General features: G+C 47.3%; 3 protein-coding genes across 4 annotated transcripts in view; 2 read left to right on the top strand and 1 right to left on the bottom strand.

The window, feature by feature from the left end:
• Nucleotides 1–15,446, bottom strand: part of NUSAP1 (nucleolar and spindle associated protein 1) — a 26,107-nt gene extending 10,661 nt beyond the window's left edge. Inside the window, exons 1-7 of one of the 2 annotated variants that reach the window (XM_055133711.1) lie at nt 15,030–15,446; nt 8,852–8,920; nt 5,401–5,544; nt 4,969–5,125; nt 3,922–4,026; nt 2,211–2,320; nt 312–490 (exon numbers count right to left, since the gene is read on the bottom strand). In XM_055133711.1, coding sequence (XP_054989686.1) covers nt 312–490; nt 2,211–2,320; nt 3,922–4,026; nt 4,969–5,125; nt 5,401–5,544; nt 8,852–8,920; nt 15,030–15,125 — 860 coding nt within the window. In that variant the 5' untranslated portion in view covers nt 15,126–15,446. The remainder of the gene's footprint in view (nt 1–311; nt 491–2,210; nt 2,321–3,921; nt 4,027–4,968; nt 5,126–5,400; nt 5,545–8,851; nt 8,921–15,029) is intronic. The other variant, XM_055133710.1, reaches the window with a different exon arrangement.
• The window catches only part of NDUFAF1 (NADH:ubiquinone oxidoreductase complex assembly factor 1), a 65,044-nt gene that overhangs the window by 20,739 nt on the left and 22,941 nt on the right, over nt 1–21,364 (top strand). The window lies entirely within an intron of this gene.
• On the top strand, nt 15,069–21,364 carry OIP5 (Opa interacting protein 5). Its single transcript, XM_004609775.2, has 6 exons — nt 15,069–15,206; nt 15,338–15,772; nt 15,932–15,998; nt 16,933–17,055; nt 19,213–19,294; nt 20,266–21,364. Exons 2-6 carry the CDS (start codon nt 15,442–15,444, stop codon nt 20,359–20,361), a joined length of 699 nt encoding a protein of 232 aa, XP_004609832.1. The 5' UTR covers nt 15,069–15,206; nt 15,338–15,441; the 3' UTR covers nt 20,362–21,364.

Genomic DNA, 21,364 nt, shown 5'->3' with positions numbered 1-21,364 from the left:
AAGAGCCCAAACCAACCAAACCAAGAAACCTAACAACAACAACAAAAACATTTGATGCAGGCGGGAGTGATGGCTAACCGGTGTGAGCGCACGCTTTGCGAGTGGGAGCCCCGGTTAAAGGCCTGGCACTGCTTGGACTCTGAACACCAGTGGAGGTGACCCCTGAGCATAGAACTGGAAAAGCCTTGAGTACCATGGATGTGGTCCCCAAACCAGCCAATCACACAAGACCCACAGCCGATGTCCATGAGACGGGAATTGGAAGCAGTTAAGTTTGGAGCTGCTCGAAGTCAACCCTACGGCCTCCTTACCTGACGTTCATTTTTGTGGCCGAACTCTTGCCTGACCTCTTCACACATGAGGTGTTTCGAGCCATGGGGGCGCGGGCCCGACCCTGAGAACGCCGCTGGCTGACAGGAGTGCAGGCCTCAGAGACTCGTCCTCTCCGGGCCACCGGAGTGGCTACCACGGCCTTGCTGACTGGCTGCTTCTAATGAGAGGGGAAAGTGTCCTGTTAAAGCTCAGCTGAGGGGGCTGGAGCACAAGGGTAGGACATTTGCCTTGCACGCGGCTGACCCGGGTTTGAATACCAGCCAGCATCCAATATAGTCCCCTGAACATTGCCAGGAGTAATTCCTGAGTGCATGAGCCCGGAGTAACCCCTGTGCATCGCTGGATGTGATCCAAAAAGCTCAGCTGAGCATGCAGACTTGTCTTCGGTGACAAGGCACAGGGAAGGGTGCCATCTTTCATCCCGTCTCCCATCCTTCCTCACTGCTTTGTCCTGTGGCCCCTGTCTGCCTAGCTGGGCCATTCCTGCACCTGTGACAGAGGGGGATCCTGACTTATGAGTAAATTCGGACTCAGGGCAGGAGTGATAGGACCAAAGGGAAGGCATTTACCTTGCATGTGGCCAACCCAAGTTCCATCCCCGGCACCCTGTATGGTTCCCTGAGCCCTACAAGGAGTGCTCCGTGAGCACACAGTCAGGAGAGAGTCCCAAGCACTGCCAGGTGTGGCTCAAAATTTAAAAAACCCACACCCAAACAAGTGTAACTTCTGGTTATGCTGGGTGGTGTGGTACAAGAGTCTTGGCCAGGGGCCTTCACCCCCAGGCCTGGCATCTTCCAGCAGAGAGAGACTGTAGCTAAACAGACACTGTGGCTAAACAGAATGGAAAGTGAATCCCTTGGAAAAATGACACCTTTGGGCTTAACTCACAGATTCACGGAAGAAGCTATTTTATAATTCCCACATGGAACTTACAAATAATTTAACTCTCCGCCTTCCCACAAATTATAAAGTTTGTTTGTTCTGTAAAAACAAAACAAAACACGGGCCGGTGTGATTGTATAGTGGCTAGTACAGTGCACATGGCCGACCCATGCTGAATCCCCGGCATTCCATATGGTCCCCCGAGCACTTCCAGGAATAATTCCTGAGTGCAGAGCCAGAAACCCCTGAGCATCTTTGAGTGTGGCCCAAACAAAAACTAAAAAAATCCCCCAAATCATTAGAGTGCAGTAGGCTGGAGCCTATGATTTGCTTCTAGAGATCAGGGTTCCATCCCCAGCACCACAGGGGCCCTGAGCACTGAGAAGGGAGCAGCTTCCCAAAACCCAAATAGTAAATGAATAAACCCATTCAAGGCTTTGGAGATAGCTGAATGCGCTGGAGTGAATGCTTTGCACACTAGTGGTCCCCAGCACCGTGTGCTACCCCAGCACTGCCAAAGTGATCCAGAGTATATGACCCACTGCTGGGTGTGGCCCAGATACCAAAAACAAATAACAAAGTAATAACCCCATTCCACAGGTAGGGATGTGGCTCAGTGGTTAGAGTGCATGCCTTTCACGTGGGAGGCCCTGGGTTTGATCCCATACTGCCCCCACCCCTAAATCCTATGCTAGCAAAGAGCTTAATCAGACAATACCATGTGGGACAAAAAAAGTAGATTAAAGATTAAAATAGGAAAATAAAACTAAATATAAGACGTACAGATATTTTTATCTTTTGGCCATACCAAGTGGTGCTTAGGACACTCCTGGCCCTGGTTTGATCCTTTGATCCACATATGGTCCCTGAGCACCACCAGGAGAGTTAAGGAGAGAATAAGAAACAGTCCCTAAGCACTGCCTGGTGGTGCCCAGCATACCCTTCGCCCTTCATATTCAAGTCTGGCCCCATTAAGAACTATTCTATCAGCGTACCTTCAATTCACTCAGAGAACTGCGTTCTTCAAAATGCTTCTTTTTCCTTTCCATATATTGATCAATGGACTCCATTTCCTTAAAATGAGCCTCATGAAGTTTCTTAAAGTCTAGAATGTTACCCAAAATATACAAATTAGTTATAAGACAATGAATTCACCCTTATTCAACCTTCCCTTCATTCTACATGTTAATTTAATACTTATTCTCATCTCTGAATTCTTTTATTTTTTGGGGGGGGGTTGCACACTCAGTGGCGCTTAGGACTACTATAAATATTTAAGACTCAGTCAAGATTCTATGTGGCAAGCAAAACTCCATCAATACAAAATAGTGAGAAATTACATATCAAGAAAGAGACACTCTCTCTTCCTTCTCATTTTACTGGAAAGGAAAGAAACGTAGGGGGCCGGAGAGACAGTACAATTGGTACAATTTACATGCGGCTGGTCCTAGACATTACGCATGGTCTCCTCAAGCACCACCAGGGGTCACTCCTGAGAACAGAGGACTAGCCAAAGAAAAAAGAAAAGGAAGGAGAGAGGAAGAAAGAGAAAGAAAAAGGAAAGAAGGGAAGAAGGGAAAAAGGAAGAGAGAGGGGTGGAGGAGAGAAACTTATATAAGGAAGCTATTATATCAGTCGCTTGACATTCATTCTCAGATCTGCTATTGTTAATCAAAAGTGGAAAAATATGGGGCCAGAGTAATCGACAGTCTAGCAGGTAGGGAGCTTGCCTTGCACCATGCAGACCTGGGTTCGATCCCCTGTGATCTTCTGAGCATGGCCAGGAATGATCCCTGAGTGCAGCAATAGGAGTAAGCCCTGAGCACTACTGGGTGTGACCCCCCCCAAACAAACAAAAAGTGGGGGTGGGCAAAAGGAGAGAGAGAACAAAAGGGAATCCCCTGCCACAGAGGTGGGGTGGTGGGGGTTGGGGTAGTGGTGGTGGGAGGGATACTGGGAACATTGGTGGAGGACAATGGGCACTGGTGGAGGGATGTAAACAAAATGCAAACATGAAAGTTCATAAGTTTGTAACTCTACCTCAAGGTAATAAAAATTAAAAAGAAAAAAAAAAAGAATTCCTGTCTCTGAGGCTGGAAGGAGAACTCAAAGGCTGTGCATGGTTCTATATCCAACATTAGATGGTCCCCAAGCACCTGTAAAAGCGACCCCCAAACTCGGAGCTGGGATTAGATCCTGAGCACTGATTGGTGTGACCCCCCCAAAAAAAAGGAAAATAAAGAGGACTACATAATCTTAAAAAATAAAAGGGGGGGTGGGGCTGGAGTGATAGTACAGCAAGTAGGGCATTTGCCTTGCATGTGGCCTAGCCAGGTTTGATTCTCAGCATCCCATATGGCCCCCCGAGTAACACCAAGAGTAATTTCTGAGGCAAAGCCAGGAGTAACCCCTGTGCATCATTAGGTGTTACCCAAAGAAAGAAGAAAAAAAGTGGGAAAAAATTAAGTGAGAAAAAATAGCTTTAATCACTCTAGTTAGTAAGATGATGCAATAGATAGCATAATTATTTCAACTTTGAACGAGGAAGCAGAATTACTGAGGATAAATCACTGCCCAGAATCCTGCAGCTAGAAAACGCCAGGACAGTTGTGAGCTGTGGTCCTAGCACAGAGTTCTCGTGGCGCATCCATCCCCGTGCCTCTCCACTTCAGCTCTCTCCCGTGCATTCCTTCAGGCAGCACTTACTTGGAGTGGCAGTGCTTGCAATTCTTTTCTTTACTGCAGATTTAGAAAACCCATCAGTGTTGAGAGACTTCTTTTTTCCTGAGGGTACCTTTGAACCCTCATGACCTGTGTCCAAAGATAGAGTTAATGAAAAACTTGGAAAAGAAAATCCCCAGTCAATGTTTGTACGAGAACCCAGAGTATTTTCAAGTAAGTCTCCGCCAAGGTGTTGGGAGAAATGGTGTATGAAGAGCAGAGTTAGTTTGAACCTCACTGCAACTTTAACTCATAGCAGGAATTTCATGCTTTTTTTAAACAGAAATTTCATGCTTTCTGTACAAAAGCTACATAAAGATACTAGAAATGCAAAATACCTTGCTCCAGAATTTTCCCTATAAACCTGTGATTGTTATAAATAGAACAATAAAGTGACTGAATCCTACCAGCTAAGACACACTCAGCATTTTGGTACCCTTCCTCAGCTTTCTGCTTGTTTTGTTTCTGCTTTTTATAGCTGAAGTCACAGTATATCTAAAGTTGGCAAATCCTCCTCCTTCCATCATGGTCATTTTCTTTCCTTCTTTAGTTGCTTTTTTTTTTTTGGAGGGTGTGTGCACACCCAGCAGTGCTCAGGGCTTACTCCGGGCTCTGTACTCAGGAACTACAACTGATAGTGTTCAGGGGACCAGATGAGATGCCGGGGATCAAACCCAGGTCTTCTGTGGGAAACGCATGCACCTTACCTGCTGCACTGTCTCCCTGGTCCCTAGCAATGTGCCTTTTATAGAGAACCCAATTAAGAAGTTAGGAGGGTGGTCCCTAACCTAATGTAATTGAACTGGGGTTCCTTTGCGATGATGGGTGAGGAAGAGACACGGGGAGCCCCCACCGGGGAATATAGGCCATCGTAGGGAGGCAGCTCCACGCTGATGAGAGGCTGAGCCGGAATGGCCCTGGCCGAGCATCCAAGGAGGGGGGCCTGGCCCAAGAGTGAGGAGTGGCAGACACAGGCAGGGAAGGCTCCAGCAACCCCCAAATCAGAATTTCTCTCTTTAGCTCTGGGGCTACCTGCTATTCCTCCTTTCCCTGAGGCCATGGCACTCTCATCCCTGTTCGTCTGGTTGCGGGGAGGAGTCTTCACAGCAGCGCTGAGCCCCAGGTCTCCCGGCTCTTCTGGATTCTGACATGCAGTGGGGTCACTTGTTTTCGTCTCTGAAAGGTCCTGCTGCAGATATGAAAAGAAACTAAATGACCTAAGTGATGAATAAGAAGTAATCACTGCTTTCCAAGAACAGATTGAAAATTGAGGGGGAAAGGACTAGAGAAGGAAAGGAGGCGAATGGAGATTTCCAAGTGGTGGACTTGGTCCTTGCCTGACACCCATTAGCAGTCAGACACACTGTGGCAGCGCCACACATGAAGCCAATGGCACAGCGGGCACTGGGCAGACTCTGAGGGGCTTAGCAGCAGTGGGAGGTGCTCAGTTGCCCTCTGCTTCACCTGTGGGTCAGGACGGCTGTGCAGAGTCCTCCTCCTTCTCTTGGTTTTGGTGATGTGGCCCGCCGGCTCCCTCTCTGCCTGTTCCTGAGCCCCGATCTGTACCTGCATCTCTTCCCAAGAGACTGCGGGAGTTTGACTTTCATCCTGAAAAGAGAGACATCAATCGGTTGCATGTGTGCAGTTAAAATACTCAGAATGAGGCAGAGTTGATCTGAATAATATCCAGACACAGCAAAATATCATTTAAAATGGTCTAGGGGACTGGAGTATAGTATAGTAGGTAGGGTGCTTGCCTAGTATGCAGGTGACTCAGGTTTGATTCCCGGCATACAGTCCCCCAATTACTGCCAGGAGTATCCCCTGAGCACTGCCGGTTATGGCCCCAAATCAAAAGCAAACAAAAATGTTTAGCACTAGGAGATAGTGCAGTGGTTACGGTGCATCCAGGTCCAATTCCTATTACCCTATGGTCCCCCTGAGCCCCAACCCTAGCACTGCAAAGTGTAGCTCTGGAGGCCCACAAGAATCCCAGGGTTGTCTGTGTAAATCTCTGGCATAGCAGGGCCTAAGCAGCACTGAATCCTGGGCCCTTGCACCAAACTACCAAATTGGCTACAACTCATCAAGCGGGGTCCCAGGGCCTCTTGATCACTGCTTGGGAGGACAAAAACAAACGAAACAAAGAATGATCTAGCAAAGAATCAGAGACAAAGACAAAAACTGACCATTAAAAAAGAAATGGGTGGAAGCCATAGTACAGGGGGTAGGGCACTTGCTTTACGCGAGGCTGACCCAGGTTTGATCCCTGGCACCATATATAGTCCCCTGAGCACCAGCAGAGCAATCCTGAGTGCAGAGCCAAGAGTAACTCCTGAGCATCACTGGATGCTCAGAGTAAGCTCTGACACTGCCTGGTGTGGCCTCCAAACAAAAACAAAGCAAGAGACAATAAAATGTGATAACCTGAGTTAAAACAATAGACTAAGAAAGCATTCAGAGTATCTTACAAGAATTCATGAGCAAATTATGAAAGTACATTATTGAATTGAACATACATTATGTACTATGCAACAGCTATGCACTATGTACAACTTTACTGGGCTAGGTATTTACATGGATTATTTTACTTATTCCTTAAAGTCTATGAGACAAATATTGATATTAATCCCAGTTCAGATGACAAAATTGAGGCTGAGAGAATTGAAAGTAACTTGTCAATCAATATAAGGTGCTATAAGACTGAACTGTCTTAAACAAAGAGATCATTAAAATGGGTACAGGTACCCAAACGTCCTAGAGAAGTGATCATCATATGTCTCGGCAGCGGGGATGGATAGATTACTTATTCATACATAAGGCTGAAAACTCAAATTAACTCTTTTAAAATATATTTGGTGAGGGGGAGGTGATGAAATGATCATTCTCTCACACCAAGATGAAATCTAGATAGATTGAAGATTTAAATATAGAAGTGCTAGAAACAAAAAAATGGGTGAATATATAATCACGAGTGGGAGGAAGGCCTTTTGAGGGACATTATCTTTTCTTTTTAGGTGGGTACTTATTTAAAAAAAATTTTATTTTGGTCTATACCTGGTGGTGGTAGGGGGCCTACTCCTAGCTTATGAACCATGAACTCTGCAGTGGTAGGGATCAAACCAAGGCCCCCGTACATGCAAAGTGTGCTCTTAGTCTAAGGGGCTATATTTCCAGGCCCATTTTTTCCCCCAGTGCCCAGGATGTCACCCAGGATCCCAGTGCTCTAAACTGAGTTGAACCCCTTGTCCAACCTGTCAATCTGAAAATGGCAGCAGAAGCCTGCTACTCTGTGCATGAAGAGGGGGAAGCACCTGGCTATGTGCGAACTTTTCAAATGTTTCACTATGGTGTCTGGATCCCACCCCCTGAAGGTGACCAGGGCATGGGATCTCGTTGCCAATATGGTAATTGAAGAATTACTTTTCAATTACTTTTCAAAGAAGAACTTTTTCAAGTTCTTCACGTACATCTTGAGTTGAGAGCCACAGTTTAAAATAAATATGCTGGGGCTGGAGCGATAGCACAGCGGGTAGGGCGTTTGCCTTGCACATGGCCAACCCGGGTTTGATCTCCAGCATCCCATATGGTCCCCCAAGCACCGCCAGGAGTAATTCCTGAGTGCAGAGCCAGGAGTAACCCCTGAGCATCGCTGAGTGTGACTCAAAAAGGAAAAAAAAAATTATATATATATATGCCAAGTGTAGAGAGGCGGGAATGAGAGTGTAGCGGGTAGGGCATTTGCCTTGCCCATGGCCAACTCGGGTCTGATCCCAGGCATCTCATATGGTCCCCTGAGGAGTAATTCCTGAGCGTAATTTCTGAGTATAATTCCTGATGCCAAGAGTAACCCCTGAGTATTGTCGAGTGTGACCAAAAAAGAAAAGAAAAAAAAAAAAAGCTGAGTGTAAAAGCACAAAGAGAGAGAATGGATGGGCCAGAGTGATAATACAGTGGGTAGGCATTTGCCTTGCAGCTGGTCAACCTGGGTTCTATCCCTGACATCCCATATGGTCATACCCTGAGCACTGCTGGGTGTGGCCCAAAAAATAAACAGAGTAGATAAGAATCAGGGACTTTTCATTTTCTTCCTTCCCTCTTCACACCATTTCAACAATCCCAATGACAAAGTAACCTCTGAGTGAGGGCATCTCATCCGAGATGACTTGCCATGGGCGGGTACACCATCTATAAGGAACAATTATTATAAAAGGATCTATTATTATCAATCATAATGTCTTTACTTTGTTTTAATTAATTAATTTTTTAACTTTTTGGGTCACATCCAGTGTTGCACAGGAGTTACTTCTGGCTCATGTACTCAGGAATTACTCCTGGTGGTACTCGGGGGACCATATGGGATGCTGGGAATTGAACCCAGGTTGGCTATGTGCAAGGCAAATGCTCTACCCTCTGTGCTATCGCTCCAGCCCCTCATGATGTCTTTATTTCTTGCCTTTCATGCAGCCAACCCCAGGTCAATCAATCCCAGGTTTGGTCTCCTAAGTCCCATCAGGAGTGATCCTGAGCACAGAACCAGGAGTAAGCCCTAAGCACAGCCAGGTGTGACCCAATAACTAATATAAATCAATTAATCAAAAAAATAGCTCCTCTTAAGTTACCCTGTATTTATTCCTAACATTAATAAGACATAATTGCTTTGCTATTTATAGTTAATAGGTGATTTTAAAAAGTTACTTACGTGACACATATTTAGAATTCCAGGAGCCAGGAGACCTCTTAATGATATTCATACTAAGCAATAGAAAATAAATTATCTAGAATCTGCCTGTGGCAGACAGGCTTGAATGGTGGTGGGAAAATGTAATGGTGGTGGGACTGGTGTTGAAATACTGAATGTAACCAATTAATGTGAACAACCTTATAAAAATAAAATTAAAAAAAGGTTATTTACCTGACTCTTTTTTCCCTTTCTTGTTTCTTGTTCCAGGTGGGCTCTCAAGGCTTTTAACAACTTGTCTGCCTGCAGGAGAGTTAAAGAACCTCTCAGTACAACCAAAAACCAAAGAATAAAGAGACACTGAGGAGCTGGAGACATAGTACAACGGGTAAGGACTTGCCTTGGATGCAGCTGACCCTAGTTCAGTACCCAGCACTTCAGAGGGTCCCCCAGGCCCTGCCAGGAGTGAGTCCAGAAATAACAAAAAATAAAGTTGAAATTTGTCAACACTCTTCTATGTTTCTCTAGATTAAACAATTAGTAAATTAAAAAACACATTTTCTATTTGATATGTACTTCATAGAAAATTATTTTAAATTAATGGACTGGGGAGGATAGTTCAAAGGGCTGAGCACATGCAGTCCACACAGGAGGCCCAGGTTTACTCTTTTTTGGAGGGGGGAGTGTCACACCAGAAATGCAAAGGGGTTACTCCTGGTTCTGCAACAGGAATTACTCCTGGAGGTGCTTGGGGGTGATATGGGATGCCAGGGATAGAACCTGGCTGGCTGCACGCAAGGCAAAGGCCCTACTCGCTGTACCATAGCTCTAGCCCTGAGGCCCAGGTTTGATGTCCAGCATTGCATTCTCCTGAATAGTGCACTGGGAGTGATCCTGAGCTCTCCCACGTGTGGCCCTGAGAGAAACAAAATCTGTGAAAATAGGATCCAGGCATCAGGATGCTTTAGTACTAAATATACCAGGCATATCTTTTGAAAGGGTATATTTTCTTACAAAACCTCTAACCTTTTCCCAAGGGAAAGTAAAGATTTCCTATTATTCTGATATGTAGCCCTTATATACAATTTCCTTGACTATCTCCAACTTTAGCTGTTTATTTCTTCCAATTCAGGATCAAACCAAATATCTCATATTATATGTGGAGACCGGATTTTTACTTTATTTATCTTTTTGTGTGGTGGGAAGACTGGGTCATAGCCAAGGGTGTTTGGGGGCCACTCCTGGTGGTACTTTGAGATCATGCAGTGTCGGGGATTGAACTAGGATTGGCCAAGTGTACTACCTTTCCTCCGACCCTACTTTTTCTCTTTTTCTGTCTTTTTGGGTCACACCCAGCAGTGCTCAGGGGTTACTCCTGGCAGTGCTCAGGAAACCATATGGGATGCTGGGGATCGAACTGGGGTCGGACACGTACGAGGCAAATGCCCTCCCCTCTCTCTGTACTATTGCTTTGGCTCCCCCTATCTTTTTAACTCGATTAATTTACTCCCTCTTTCCTGGGGAGTGTGCACAAACCTGGCTGTGGTGCTTGTGGGGGACCCCTGACTCGGCGGTGTTCTCCACACTCTCTGGGGCTCTTACACCCCTCCTGGCCGCAGCTTGCATGCAATTAAGCTGTGCTCTGGAGGGAGATTGTACTCTGCCTCAGTGCCAGGGGGTTCCAAGCAATGGGGCTGCTCTAGGAAGGCAACTCTAGGAAGGCAACCCTCACAAATGCCAGGTGGAATTTCTTTCCAGAGTCATCGCTGGGGTCCCAGGTTTTATATGATTATTTCTGTAATTTTTTGGGGGTGAAGAGCCACACTAGGTGGTGGCTCAGGGGCTATTACTAGCAGAGGTCAGAGGAACGTGCGGTGCTAAGGAGCTGAACCTGGGCCTTCCACATGCAGAGCATGCAACTCGACTCTTGTGCAATCTCTCTGGCCCAGAGATTTTATTTTAAATGGGAAGAGAGTGCTGAGAAGAAAGATGGCACAGTCTAAGTTTCAAATAATTGCTCAAATAATATGAACAGATAAAGCAAGGAGATTAGGTGTGACGAGATTGCAGACCACTGTTGAGGGGAGGGTGCTGAGGAGAAGGACAGACTTCAGGCTTCTGTGGGGGATGGCCTGGTAAGGAGAGAGGGGCAAGGGATCTAAAATGGGCTGAACCATTAACCATTAACCAGGAAAGGAAGAGACCTTAATGCCAGACTCTGCTGATTAAGAGTCTTAAACTTAAATGTAGGAGTCATTAGTGGGGGGCAAGGTCCTGCTGGAGTTGGGGATTTGGGAGTTATTGGTTCCACATGAATTTAAAGTGATTAAAATTTAGAGCAGCAGGGAGAGGGGCCGAAGAGACAGTATAGTGGGTAAGGCACTTGCCTTGCACATAGCTAATTTAGGTTCGATTCCCAGCACCCCATAAAGTTTCCTGAGCCCCACCAGGAGTGATCTCAGAGTAGAGCCAGGACAAAGGCCTGAGCACTGTTGGGTGTGACTCCAAAACAAAAACAAGTGGGTATGAGAGACTGTCATACAGCAGGTAGGGCACATGCCTTGCATGCAGCCAGCCTTGGTTTGCAAACCCCAGCATCCTATATGGTCTCCTGAGCAAATCCAGGAGTGATCCCTGAATGCAGAGCCAAGAGTAAGCCCTGAGCACTGGGCCCAGAGTGAGAGCACAGCAGGTAGGGTGCTTGCCTTGCATGTGTAGCTGACCCCTTTGATTCCAGCATCCCAGGAGTGAGCTTGGAGCAGAGCCAGGAGTAAGTCCTGAGAGCATCATCAGTATGGCCCCAAAACAACAACAAAAGGATCCACAGGGAGAAAGCACAATTTGAGAGCCCAAGGTGAGAGTGCTGGCCACCCACTTCTAGAGATTTGGTAAAGAACCGGCAAAGGAGACTAGAAAGATGATCAAGGGCAAGAGGAAACATCAAAGCAGTGTGGGGAGGCAAAGTGGTCTGAGCTCTCAATCCTGCCCACTGAGGCAGCGCAGCAGGGTGGGGGGGGCGGAGGGGCAGAGAGAGCCAGTGCTGAAGGAAAGAACAGAACTGGCAGTGAACAAAGACGGGGGGCAGGGGAAGAACTGGTTGATTTTTGTAAAAATGAATGATACTCATACTTGCTTTCATGGGCACGGGAGTGTGGTTCAGGGATAGAGCACACATACTGTCTGAATGTACGGCCCTGATTTTGATCTCTGGCACGGCACTCCCTTATTCAGTGTGACCCCAGCAGCGGCAGCAGCAAAAGTCTTGATGGAATGCATGAGGGAAATAAGCCAGCAGCAGAAGAAAAGTGACGCCAGAGAGAGGAGCGAACTGCAGAAACAACAGTGGCTCTAGCACTGACTAGGGCCTTGGAGGAGAGGGAGGTCCCTCAGACAGCCTCTGATTCTCCCAGGCAGAAGACTCTGGAAGCAGGCACAGGGCCTTCGAAGCCACTGGCAGCTGATGGTGTCCACTGTTCAGGAGAGGAGGAAGCCAATTTGAGAAGCCCACAACCAACTGCTCAAAAACAGGAAAGTGAATAACACATGGAATGCGGGAGAATCAGATAGATGCTCGCTAAGATTCATGGTCCTGGGCGGGAATGAAGCTCAGCTAACAGCAATTGGTAATTTCCTGCAGCTGAATGGGTACAGGTGGGGCTGGGCATTTGACTGGTCTTGGAATCAGACTTGAAATGTTGCCAGGGAGGGAGGGGCAGGCAAGAAAGTAAAAAGAGTGCCAGTGTCCCCTTACAGTAAAGGAGGGAAGGAGGGAGGAAGTAAAGGCCCAGTCATCACAGTCATCAATCTTACAGTGAATATTGTAACTGATTACTTCATTTTTGTCTTTCTATTAAGGGTAGTCTTAAAAAAAAAAAAAGAACATCTTGTCTTCTAAATTTATTTTGATTGTGATCCAACTGTTGGAACTTTTGTTTTAGGGTCATGCCCAGTGGTGCTCTGTGAACCACGTGATACCAGGGACCGAACCCAGGACTCCCACATGCAAAAGCATGCCCACCAGCCTGGTCCTCCTACTAAATTATTTATTGCAATTTAATTCTGTTAACTTTTTCTGGGGGCTGGTGTGGTGTTTGGGCCACCCCTGGCAGTGCTTGGGAGACCGTGTGGTGCCACAATCAAACCCAGGTCTGCTTCGTGCAAGGCAAGTGCCCTTACCCACTATGCTCTGGCTCTTGCCCCTTTTGTTCTGTTGTGGGATTTTGGGCGAATGTTCCTGGCTGTGCTAAGGGAACCATGTTATTACTGGGAATGAAACCAGTGGAGTGCCCCCATATAAAGCATGGTGCTCTAGCTCTTTGGGAGCCACTTCCCTGTTTTTATTTTTGTTTTGGGTGCCGGAGACTGAACTGGATGGCAATGTGCAAGGACTCTGACCACTGTTCAATCTCTCTGGCGTCCTCTTATTTTCTTTCTATGTGGTTGGTTATGATAAAACCTTACATGGGTCAAAATTATTTGAGAAAAAATACTTCAACACATTTTTTTGTTTGCTTTTGGGTCACAGCAGGTGGAGGTCACGGGTCACTCCCATCACTTCTGGTGGTTCTTACAGGACCATGCGGTGCTTGGGGTCCAACCCAGAGCTGCTGCTGCAAAGCCTGAACTCCAGTTTACCAAGCCATCTCCCTGGCCCTCAGCACCAGCCGTGTGTCAGATGCTATACTGTGTAGACACAGCATATGTAAACACTGGGAGATCTATATACTACTCCACCTCTATAAACACAGGTAGGTGATTAGAACTCCAGATCAGATACCTCAACAATGATGAGCAGTGCTTCTGGGACTGGAGAGTCCAGCCAGGACTGATCCCTGAACACAGAGCCAGGAGTTAGCCCTGAACACAGGAGTGACCCCAAGCCTCCAACTCCAACCCCTCAAAAACAAAAACAAAACAAAACAAAAACCCTACCTTGTACTAATTTTTTAGAGACCTATTCTAAGCAGTTCTGGAGCCTTAATATCAAACAGAGCTGTGAACTCAGGAAGTTTGCACTGTAATTCTCTGGTACTTTTTTTTTTTTTTTTTGGCTTTTTGGGTCACACCTGGCAATGCACAGAGGTTACTTCTGGCTCATGCACTCAGGAATTACTCCTGGCAGTGCTCAGGGGACCATATGGGATGCTGGGAATCGAACCCGGGTAGGCTGCGTGCAAGGCAAACGCCCTACCCGCTGTGCTATTGCTCCAGCCCCATCTCTGGTACATTATTCTAGTACCGGGTTCGGGTGGTTGTACATTATAGGTCTGAATTCAGGATATCTTACATAAAATGTGGTATACTCAATGCTCTAAAAACTAAAAGGGTGGGTGGGAGGAGCTCACTGGCAAAGCAAATCGGGGGCAGAGTTCGATCCCCAGCATAGTCCACATTCTTTGCCGCGTCATTCCCAGGGCACTGTGTCTGGCCCCCTTTCAGAGTGTGCACTAGCACCACAAGTAAAAGCTGTGGCCCCTGGTGAGCATATGTGCAAACACAACCGAATATGCAGCACTACAATCAAATGTAAAGACACCCCCCCACCCAGAAGCCCAACAAAAAGTAAAAACAAGGAAAAGAGAACTGGAATTATAGCACATGGGTTAGGGCGCTTGCCTTGCAGGCGACTGATCTAGCTTTAGATGCCTGGTACCTGAGCCCCTTCAGGCGTGATCCTTGAGTGCAGAGCTAGGAATAAGACCTCAGTACTGCGGGGGCCAAAAAACCACACCAAAACAACAACAATCTGTAGATGAACCTTGGTCCAACGGTCCTCCGAGCACCACCTCCTGAGCATCAAAGGGTGTGGTCCCCAAACCAAACCAAAATAAAAGACTCCACTTCCAAAATGAATCCCTGCATTTCTCTCAACATTCTGCAGTTTCAGAGTCAAAGACCTTACCATTATTGAAACAACATCATTGCAAATAAAGGTCATACTAAAATCACGGCTGAGTTACGAAGTTTTATCTACGAGGGTGGACTTTTACATTCTTTCTTTAGATCCCCAATAAACTAGGAAGAGATTTTGGAACACTGGTAAGATTTGCAAGTATTACTGTTTGGAGTTTTCCAGAAGCTAAAGAATTCTTTCCTTAATTGCCTAACAACTGGCATTATAGTATTTCTTCGTCTTTCTGGGGCTGCGTTTACTAGTTGATACCCAGAAAAATATCAGTATTTTCAATTAAAACAATCCACATTATCCTCCGGAGATCCTGAAAAGTCAATCTCAAAACAAGTCAGAAACGGGATCTCTTTTTGTGTTGCAGCTAGAGACACCCTCTGTGAAATAAATCTACCACCCCTGACCTCACACCTGGGTGGCCGCTGCCTCCTCCCCGCCCCCCTAGTCTCCAGCAAGCTGAGGATCCACCTCCGCCCTCGCCCGTCCAGCGCCCACAGGCCATACCTTTTGGTTAGCCCGGAGGCCCAGACTCTTGGCCAGGTTCTGCAGGTCACTGTACTTGAAGGAGTCCAGTTCCTCCAACGAGGGGACAGTCATCATGTTCTGCAATGCAGTCGACCTCGGAAAGAACAGACACGACAGCGGCAGAAGCGCGCTGCGGTTCAAAACTCTACCGCCAATGTAAGCGTTTACCCGGCCGGATTTTTTTTTTTTTTTAGAGAGTTTAAATTGAGAATGCTACACTTCTATTGGTCCAAAGTGTCTCTTTCGGGACGTTGGCCAATAGAAAAGCTTGGTTCCCCTCCAATCAGGAGCCGGCAGCCTCGCCCCTCAGCCACGCGCACGCGCCGCCCCGCCTCTCCGCCGGGGAGGCGGAGCCTGCGGACTTCGAAAGTGCGCGGCGGGAGGCAGGAAGATGGCGGTCCCGTCCCGGCAGCTGCGCTCTCGCCGGACCGCGTCGCCGCCGCCGCCGCGGGGTGGCTCGAGTGGCGGCGCTCAGAAGGCGGTGGAGGAACCCTCTTTCACGACTTCCATGGAATGGGACACCCAGGTGGTGAAAGGATCGTCGCTGCTCGGCCCCGCGGGGCTGAGGCCCGAGGAGCCGCCGTCCGGCGCGCGGCTGCCGTGGTGGCTGCAGCCCGAGCGGTGCGCGGTGTTCCAGTGCGCGCGCTGCCACGCGGTGCTCGCCGACTCGGTGCACCTCGCCTGGAACCTGACTGCCACCTTGGGCGCTGTGGTCTTCTCCAGTGAGTGGCTGCGGGGCCGACTCGGGGTGAAGGTTTGTCAGGACTCACTCCTCTGATTCGAAGGCGGCTGTCCGTGATTATCCGTGGCCGGCACGAGCCTCTTGCGGAGGGGGTTGGTTTTCCCGGGTGGGCTGCTCTGACCGGTGTCTGTCTTCCTAGGAGTCACCAACAACGTGGTTTTGGAAGAGCCTTTTCTAGTGGGCATCGATGGCTTGCTCAAAGGCAGGTACGCGCACTCTTTCCCGACTGCAGAAGACCCAGGCGTGGGAACGACTGTTTCTAACCCGTGCTAGAAGATGAGAATGTGTGCCGCGCAGTCGTTGTAGTTGAAGACTGCGCCTTCTCCGTGTTGAACTCTTTGTTTTTGAGATGGGGGGATCACATCCGGCGATGTTCAGAAGTGACTTTTACCTCTGCACTCAGGGATCAATCCTGGCAGTGCTCGGGAGACTATGTCGGGTGTCGAGGATCGAACCCGGGTGGGCTGTCTGCAAAGCAAGCACCTTACCCATCTTACTATCTCTCTAACCTTTGTTCGACTCTTTTTTTTTTTTGTTTTTGAATCAGCAGTTACACATTTTTGATACTTTTTTTTAATCGCCAGACACCCCAGTGGACCTATAACCTAGGGTATGCGTTAACCTTTTTTGCGTTAACCTTTTTTGGGGGGCTCACACCCGGAGATGCTCAGGGATAACTCCTGGTTCTGCACTCAGGAATTACTCTTGGCGTGCTCTGGGGACCATATAGGATGCTGGAGTCGAATCCAGGTCGGCCTCATGCAAGGCAAATGCCCTACTACCCACTATGTTATTACTGCTCTGGCCCCAACTTGAACATTTCTTAAATAAAACTTTTCTCATTCCTGGGGCTGGAGTGATAGCACAGTGGGTAGGGCGTTTGCCTTGCATGCAGCTGACCCCGGGTTCAATTCCCAGCATCCCACCCCCAGCACTGCCAGGAGTAATTCCTGAGTGCATGAGCCAGGAATGACCCCTGTGCATCGCTGGGTGTGACCCGAAAAGCAAAAAAAAAAAAAAAACAACAACTTTTCTCATTCCTGCTGTAGCATAGTTGTTAGGAATGATTCAGCTACTGGTTATTTTGTATGTTTTCTGATGTGCTTGATCACTGCCTGTGTTCTGTTCCCCCATCCCCAGCACTTACAACCTTTTATTCTGTTGTTCCTGTGAAGTTCCAGTTGGCTTTCATCTATATTCAACCCATGCTGCCATGGCTGCCTTAAGAGGCCACTTTTGCCTTTCCAGTGACAAAATGATGTGGTGAGTAGACTCAGATGTGCTATCAAAGTGTAAAAGATCTTTCAGAGTGCTGGGAGTGTGGGTCAGTGGTGGAGTATTATATGCCTGACATGTAGATGACCCTGGCATCTCTCTCTCCTGGAAAATGGTGGCTGTGTCTGACCAATGAAAATGACAGGTACTGCCCTATATCTAGAAGATCTAGGGATATGGGTCAGCTCTTGCCTTATAGGAGGGAGACTCTGGATTTGATTATTGCATTTCTCCTTTAATCCTGCTCCAAAAAAAGTAAAATGGGAGTGGGACAAAAATAGCATCTGATGACATTATGATCATTTCAGATCATGACAGTCTTACTGGGCTGGAGCGATAGCACAGCGGTAGGGCTTCGCCTTTCACGCGGCTGACCCGAATTTGATTCCTCCGCCCCTCTCGGAGAGCCCGGCAAGCTACCGAGAGTATCGAGCCCGTGTGGCAGAGCCTGGCAAGCTACCCATGCGTACTGGATATGCCAAAAACAGTAACAATAAGTCTCTCAATGAGAGACGTTACTGGTGCTCGCTTGAACAAATCGATGAGCAACGGGATGACAGACAGACAGACTCAGACAGTCTTACCATTGAACAACAATGTACTTTTTTTCACCCAAAATTCACAGAAGGACAACTTTTGCAAAGAATATAACCTACACTTTTGGGATTTGTACTTGGTTCCAGCTTCCCTATAGTCCTGTGTTCTCTCCTCCCCACAGTGATTCCTTTTTTTAGGGGAAGGCGTGCAGGCGGGGCTTTTGGGCCATACCCAGTTATGCTCAGGGGTTATTCCTGGCAGTACTACTTGGGGGACTATATGGGATATCAGGGATGCCAGGGACTATCAGGGGTTATTGAACTTGGGTTGGCTGCATGCAAGGCAGATGCCCTACCCATTGTACTATTGCTCCAGCCCTGTCTCTCTTTGACTCTTTGTGTTACAGCTTCCTGCTGTTGGTCTTAGGAATGGTCCCTGATCCAAACTTAGCCAGTCAGACTGTGCTCTGGAAATCTGGACTCACCATCTAGAGATTAGGTCACTGATAGGTGTTACTGGTGCTGAAGTTGGGGAACAAAATCTCTCAGTATAGGGTAGTTACATCCCAAATGGCCAGTGTCCACAATCTTGACAACTATCACATGATTTTTTTTTTTTTTTTTTTGCTTTATGGGTCACAGCTGGCAATGCACAGGGGTTACTCCTGGTTTTGCACTCAGGAATCACCCCTGGTGGTGCTCAGAGGACCATATGGGACACTGGGAATCGAATCCGGGTCAGCTGTGCGCAAGGCAAATGCCCTACCCACTGTACTGTTGTTCCAGCCCCTCACGTGATTTCTTAAGGCTGGAAAGTAAAATAAGTGAGATAGAGTATAAAATTGCCAAGTTTTCATAGGATTCTTTTTTTTTTCCTAAATGGGTCCCGGGGATCAAACTTGGCCTCACACATACAAGGCGAGTACAATACCTCAGAGCTGCATCCCAGGCTTTTTACATTTGTCTCAGTACAGTTATGATCCCAACTCCTCAACTGAGCACCTGCTGTTCTCAACAAAACCTGTGTTCTGAAAGAAAAAGGTGCCGGATGGCTGCGGGACAGGCAGCCAGTGGCACTGTCTCTTCGGGCTTTCTCATGGTATACAATCTCCTACTGAGAAGTGATGCTTACATACTCACCAGGATTATTCTTATGGCCTTGGTTTTTGTCCTGGGATCAGTGAATTTCCTTTGTTCTTAGCTGGCAAGGGCGGAGGCACTGAGCCTCTCTGATGATTTCCTAATTGAAAATTTGGTTTCCTTGGGGCTAGAGAGATAGTCCAGGCATTAAGGTGCTCACTGTACACAGCCAACCTTGTTCAATCCCCAGCACTACATGTGGTCCCGGAAACACTGCCAGGAGTGACATCTGAGAACAGCAGCCAACAGCCAGGAGTAAGCCTTGAGCATGACAGGGTGTAGCCCCTAAACCCAGCCTCTAGCCTCCCACTCTCTGCCCAAGGACAATTTGGTTTTTCTCTAAAATATATTTAAAAAATAAACATCAGTAGGAAGGTTGTCTGTGTCATAAGCATTAGAGATACCCTGAGTTTCTAGGTAAATGTGACCGAGGTGTATTGGTAAGGTGTTCTCCTGGTTTTCTACCCAGCTATCTCTTGTCAACAAAAGCCATAGTGCCTGCGTCCAAGATGGAGATTCACAACGTCCCTCTCGAACAGAAGGTGTTGGAGGTGAGACTGCGTGGTACCGTGTGTCCTGAACACAAGCAGTGCAGGGAACTGCACTCATAAACTGGGGCTGATAGAAAGGGTGGAGTACTTTCATAATTCCCTATGCCTGGCTTGGCTTTTCTGTTATTGTTTTGGGCCATATCCAGTGGTGCTCAGGAATCACTCATGGCAGTTCTGGTGAAGGGGTGGATGGAATTCATTTTACCCACATGCAAGGCAGCTGCTCTGTCTACCCTCTGTACTACTGCTCCAGTTCCTATTTGGCATTTCTTATCTAAAAGCCATTGAGTTAGGACTGGTTTGTAGGACATGGAGAGCAGCCAGCCCAGGTCTGACTTTCTTCACACTCTCATTCTTCATCACTTCCAGAATGGTGGCGAGTAGATCCTTGTGACCATATGTCCAACTCTGTGTCCTCTGAGGAATGACACCTGCTGCACAGGGAACGAGACAGACCCCTGGAGAATAATCCACCCAGCCCCCTAGACAGACAGACAAACCACGGTGGCAGGGTGGGGTGAGCACATGTAATTAGTATCCAGGGCATTATCCAGAGTGTCTGTTTCTGGGATGGAGAGAACTCAGTGAGCTGAGCCCATAGCCTGGGCCCCATCCCCAGCACTGCGTGGCCCTCCAATCCCCAGCGCAAGCTATGCTGGGTGTGGCTTAGAAAAGTGTGTAGTAGGCACAGGCTGGGGCTCTGGTGCTATGTAGGTGAGCAATGCTGGGTGCAGCCTTGGAGGCCCTGAGCACTTGCTGGGACCACATGTATCATCCCTGGCACTGCAGGGCCAAACAGCATTGTACCCTTAGGCTCTGGCATTGTATCCTTAGCCTGGCCTGGTTGGCTGTGAATCACCTGTGGGTATTACCACCTCCCCTCCCCAATATCTCCCCTTTCCATCCCCAACCTCCCTGAGCATTGCTTGGAAGCTTGGAACCAAAAAAATCTGATAATTGTGTCTCCTCAGCTGAAAGAGAAGATAATGTTAACTCATGTCCACTTAAGTTCACTGATGAAGATTCCAAAAGACAAGGCTCCTGCTAAGTCCAAGACAGAAAACTGACCCAGGATCAAGAGCTTGAGTATGAGGGTTAGGACACTGCTGTCTGTCCTTTTGGCTGGAACCACTATCTTCCAGTAAATCGTGAAAATGACCAACACAAAGGGAAAGAAGAGGGGCACCTGCTACACATTCTCTAAATCTTTTAGAAAGCATGGAGTTCCTTTGGCAGAGTTCATGCAGATATATAAGGATGGTGATATCGTAGACATAAAGGGAATGGGCACTGTCCAAAAAAGAATGCCCCACAGATGTAGCAGGGCAGAGCTAGAAGGGTCTACAGTGTTACCTAGCATGCTGTTGGCATTGTCGTTAACAAACAAGTCAAGAACAAGATTCTTGCCAAGAGAATTAATGTTCATATTGTGCTTTATTAAGCACTCTAAGAGTTGAGACGACTTTCTGAAATGGGTGAAGGAAAATGGTCAGAAAAACAAGGAAGCCAAAGAGACATGGGTTCAACTGAAGCGCCAGCTTGCTCCATTCAGAGAAGCACATTTTGTAAGAACCAGTGGGAAGGAGCCTGAGCTGCTGAAGCCCATTCCCTAGGAACTCATGGCAGGAGAAGTGTTTGTTTGGAAATAAGAGGACTCCTGGACTATTTTGTTAAAAAGAAAAAGGAACATGCTGTCAGTGAACCAGTGCTGCTGGATTCTTCTAGAGGATCCCCTTCAAAATAAGAAATGTGGTTTATTATATTATCTCTAGCTTCTTGTCAGTTTCATAATACTTCTGAAAAAGCTAGTTGCAAATTTGGGGATTGAGAGAAATGGCCCTTGAGTACTTTGACCTAAAGATCCATAATGAATCTAAAAGTGAGCTGGATTGAATACTGACCAGCCTTTCTTGTGGGAAGCAATTATGTAAATATTGAGAAACTTAAATGTAAAATACTGGTACACATATAGTCTGTAGGCAATGGTCACTAAGTTAGCCAACAGGGTAATCTATAGTTTCTTGTGTAACATAGATAATATAGTTTCCACATGTAAATTGAATTTTATAA

Source organism: Sorex araneus, chromosome 3 (assembly GCF_027595985.1).
Source record: "Sorex araneus isolate mSorAra2 chromosome 3, mSorAra2.pri, whole genome shotgun sequence".
Lineage (NCBI taxonomy): Eukaryota > Metazoa > Chordata > Mammalia > Eulipotyphla > Soricidae > Sorex > Sorex araneus.
This window is presented reverse-complemented; position numbering and strand designations above follow the sequence as displayed.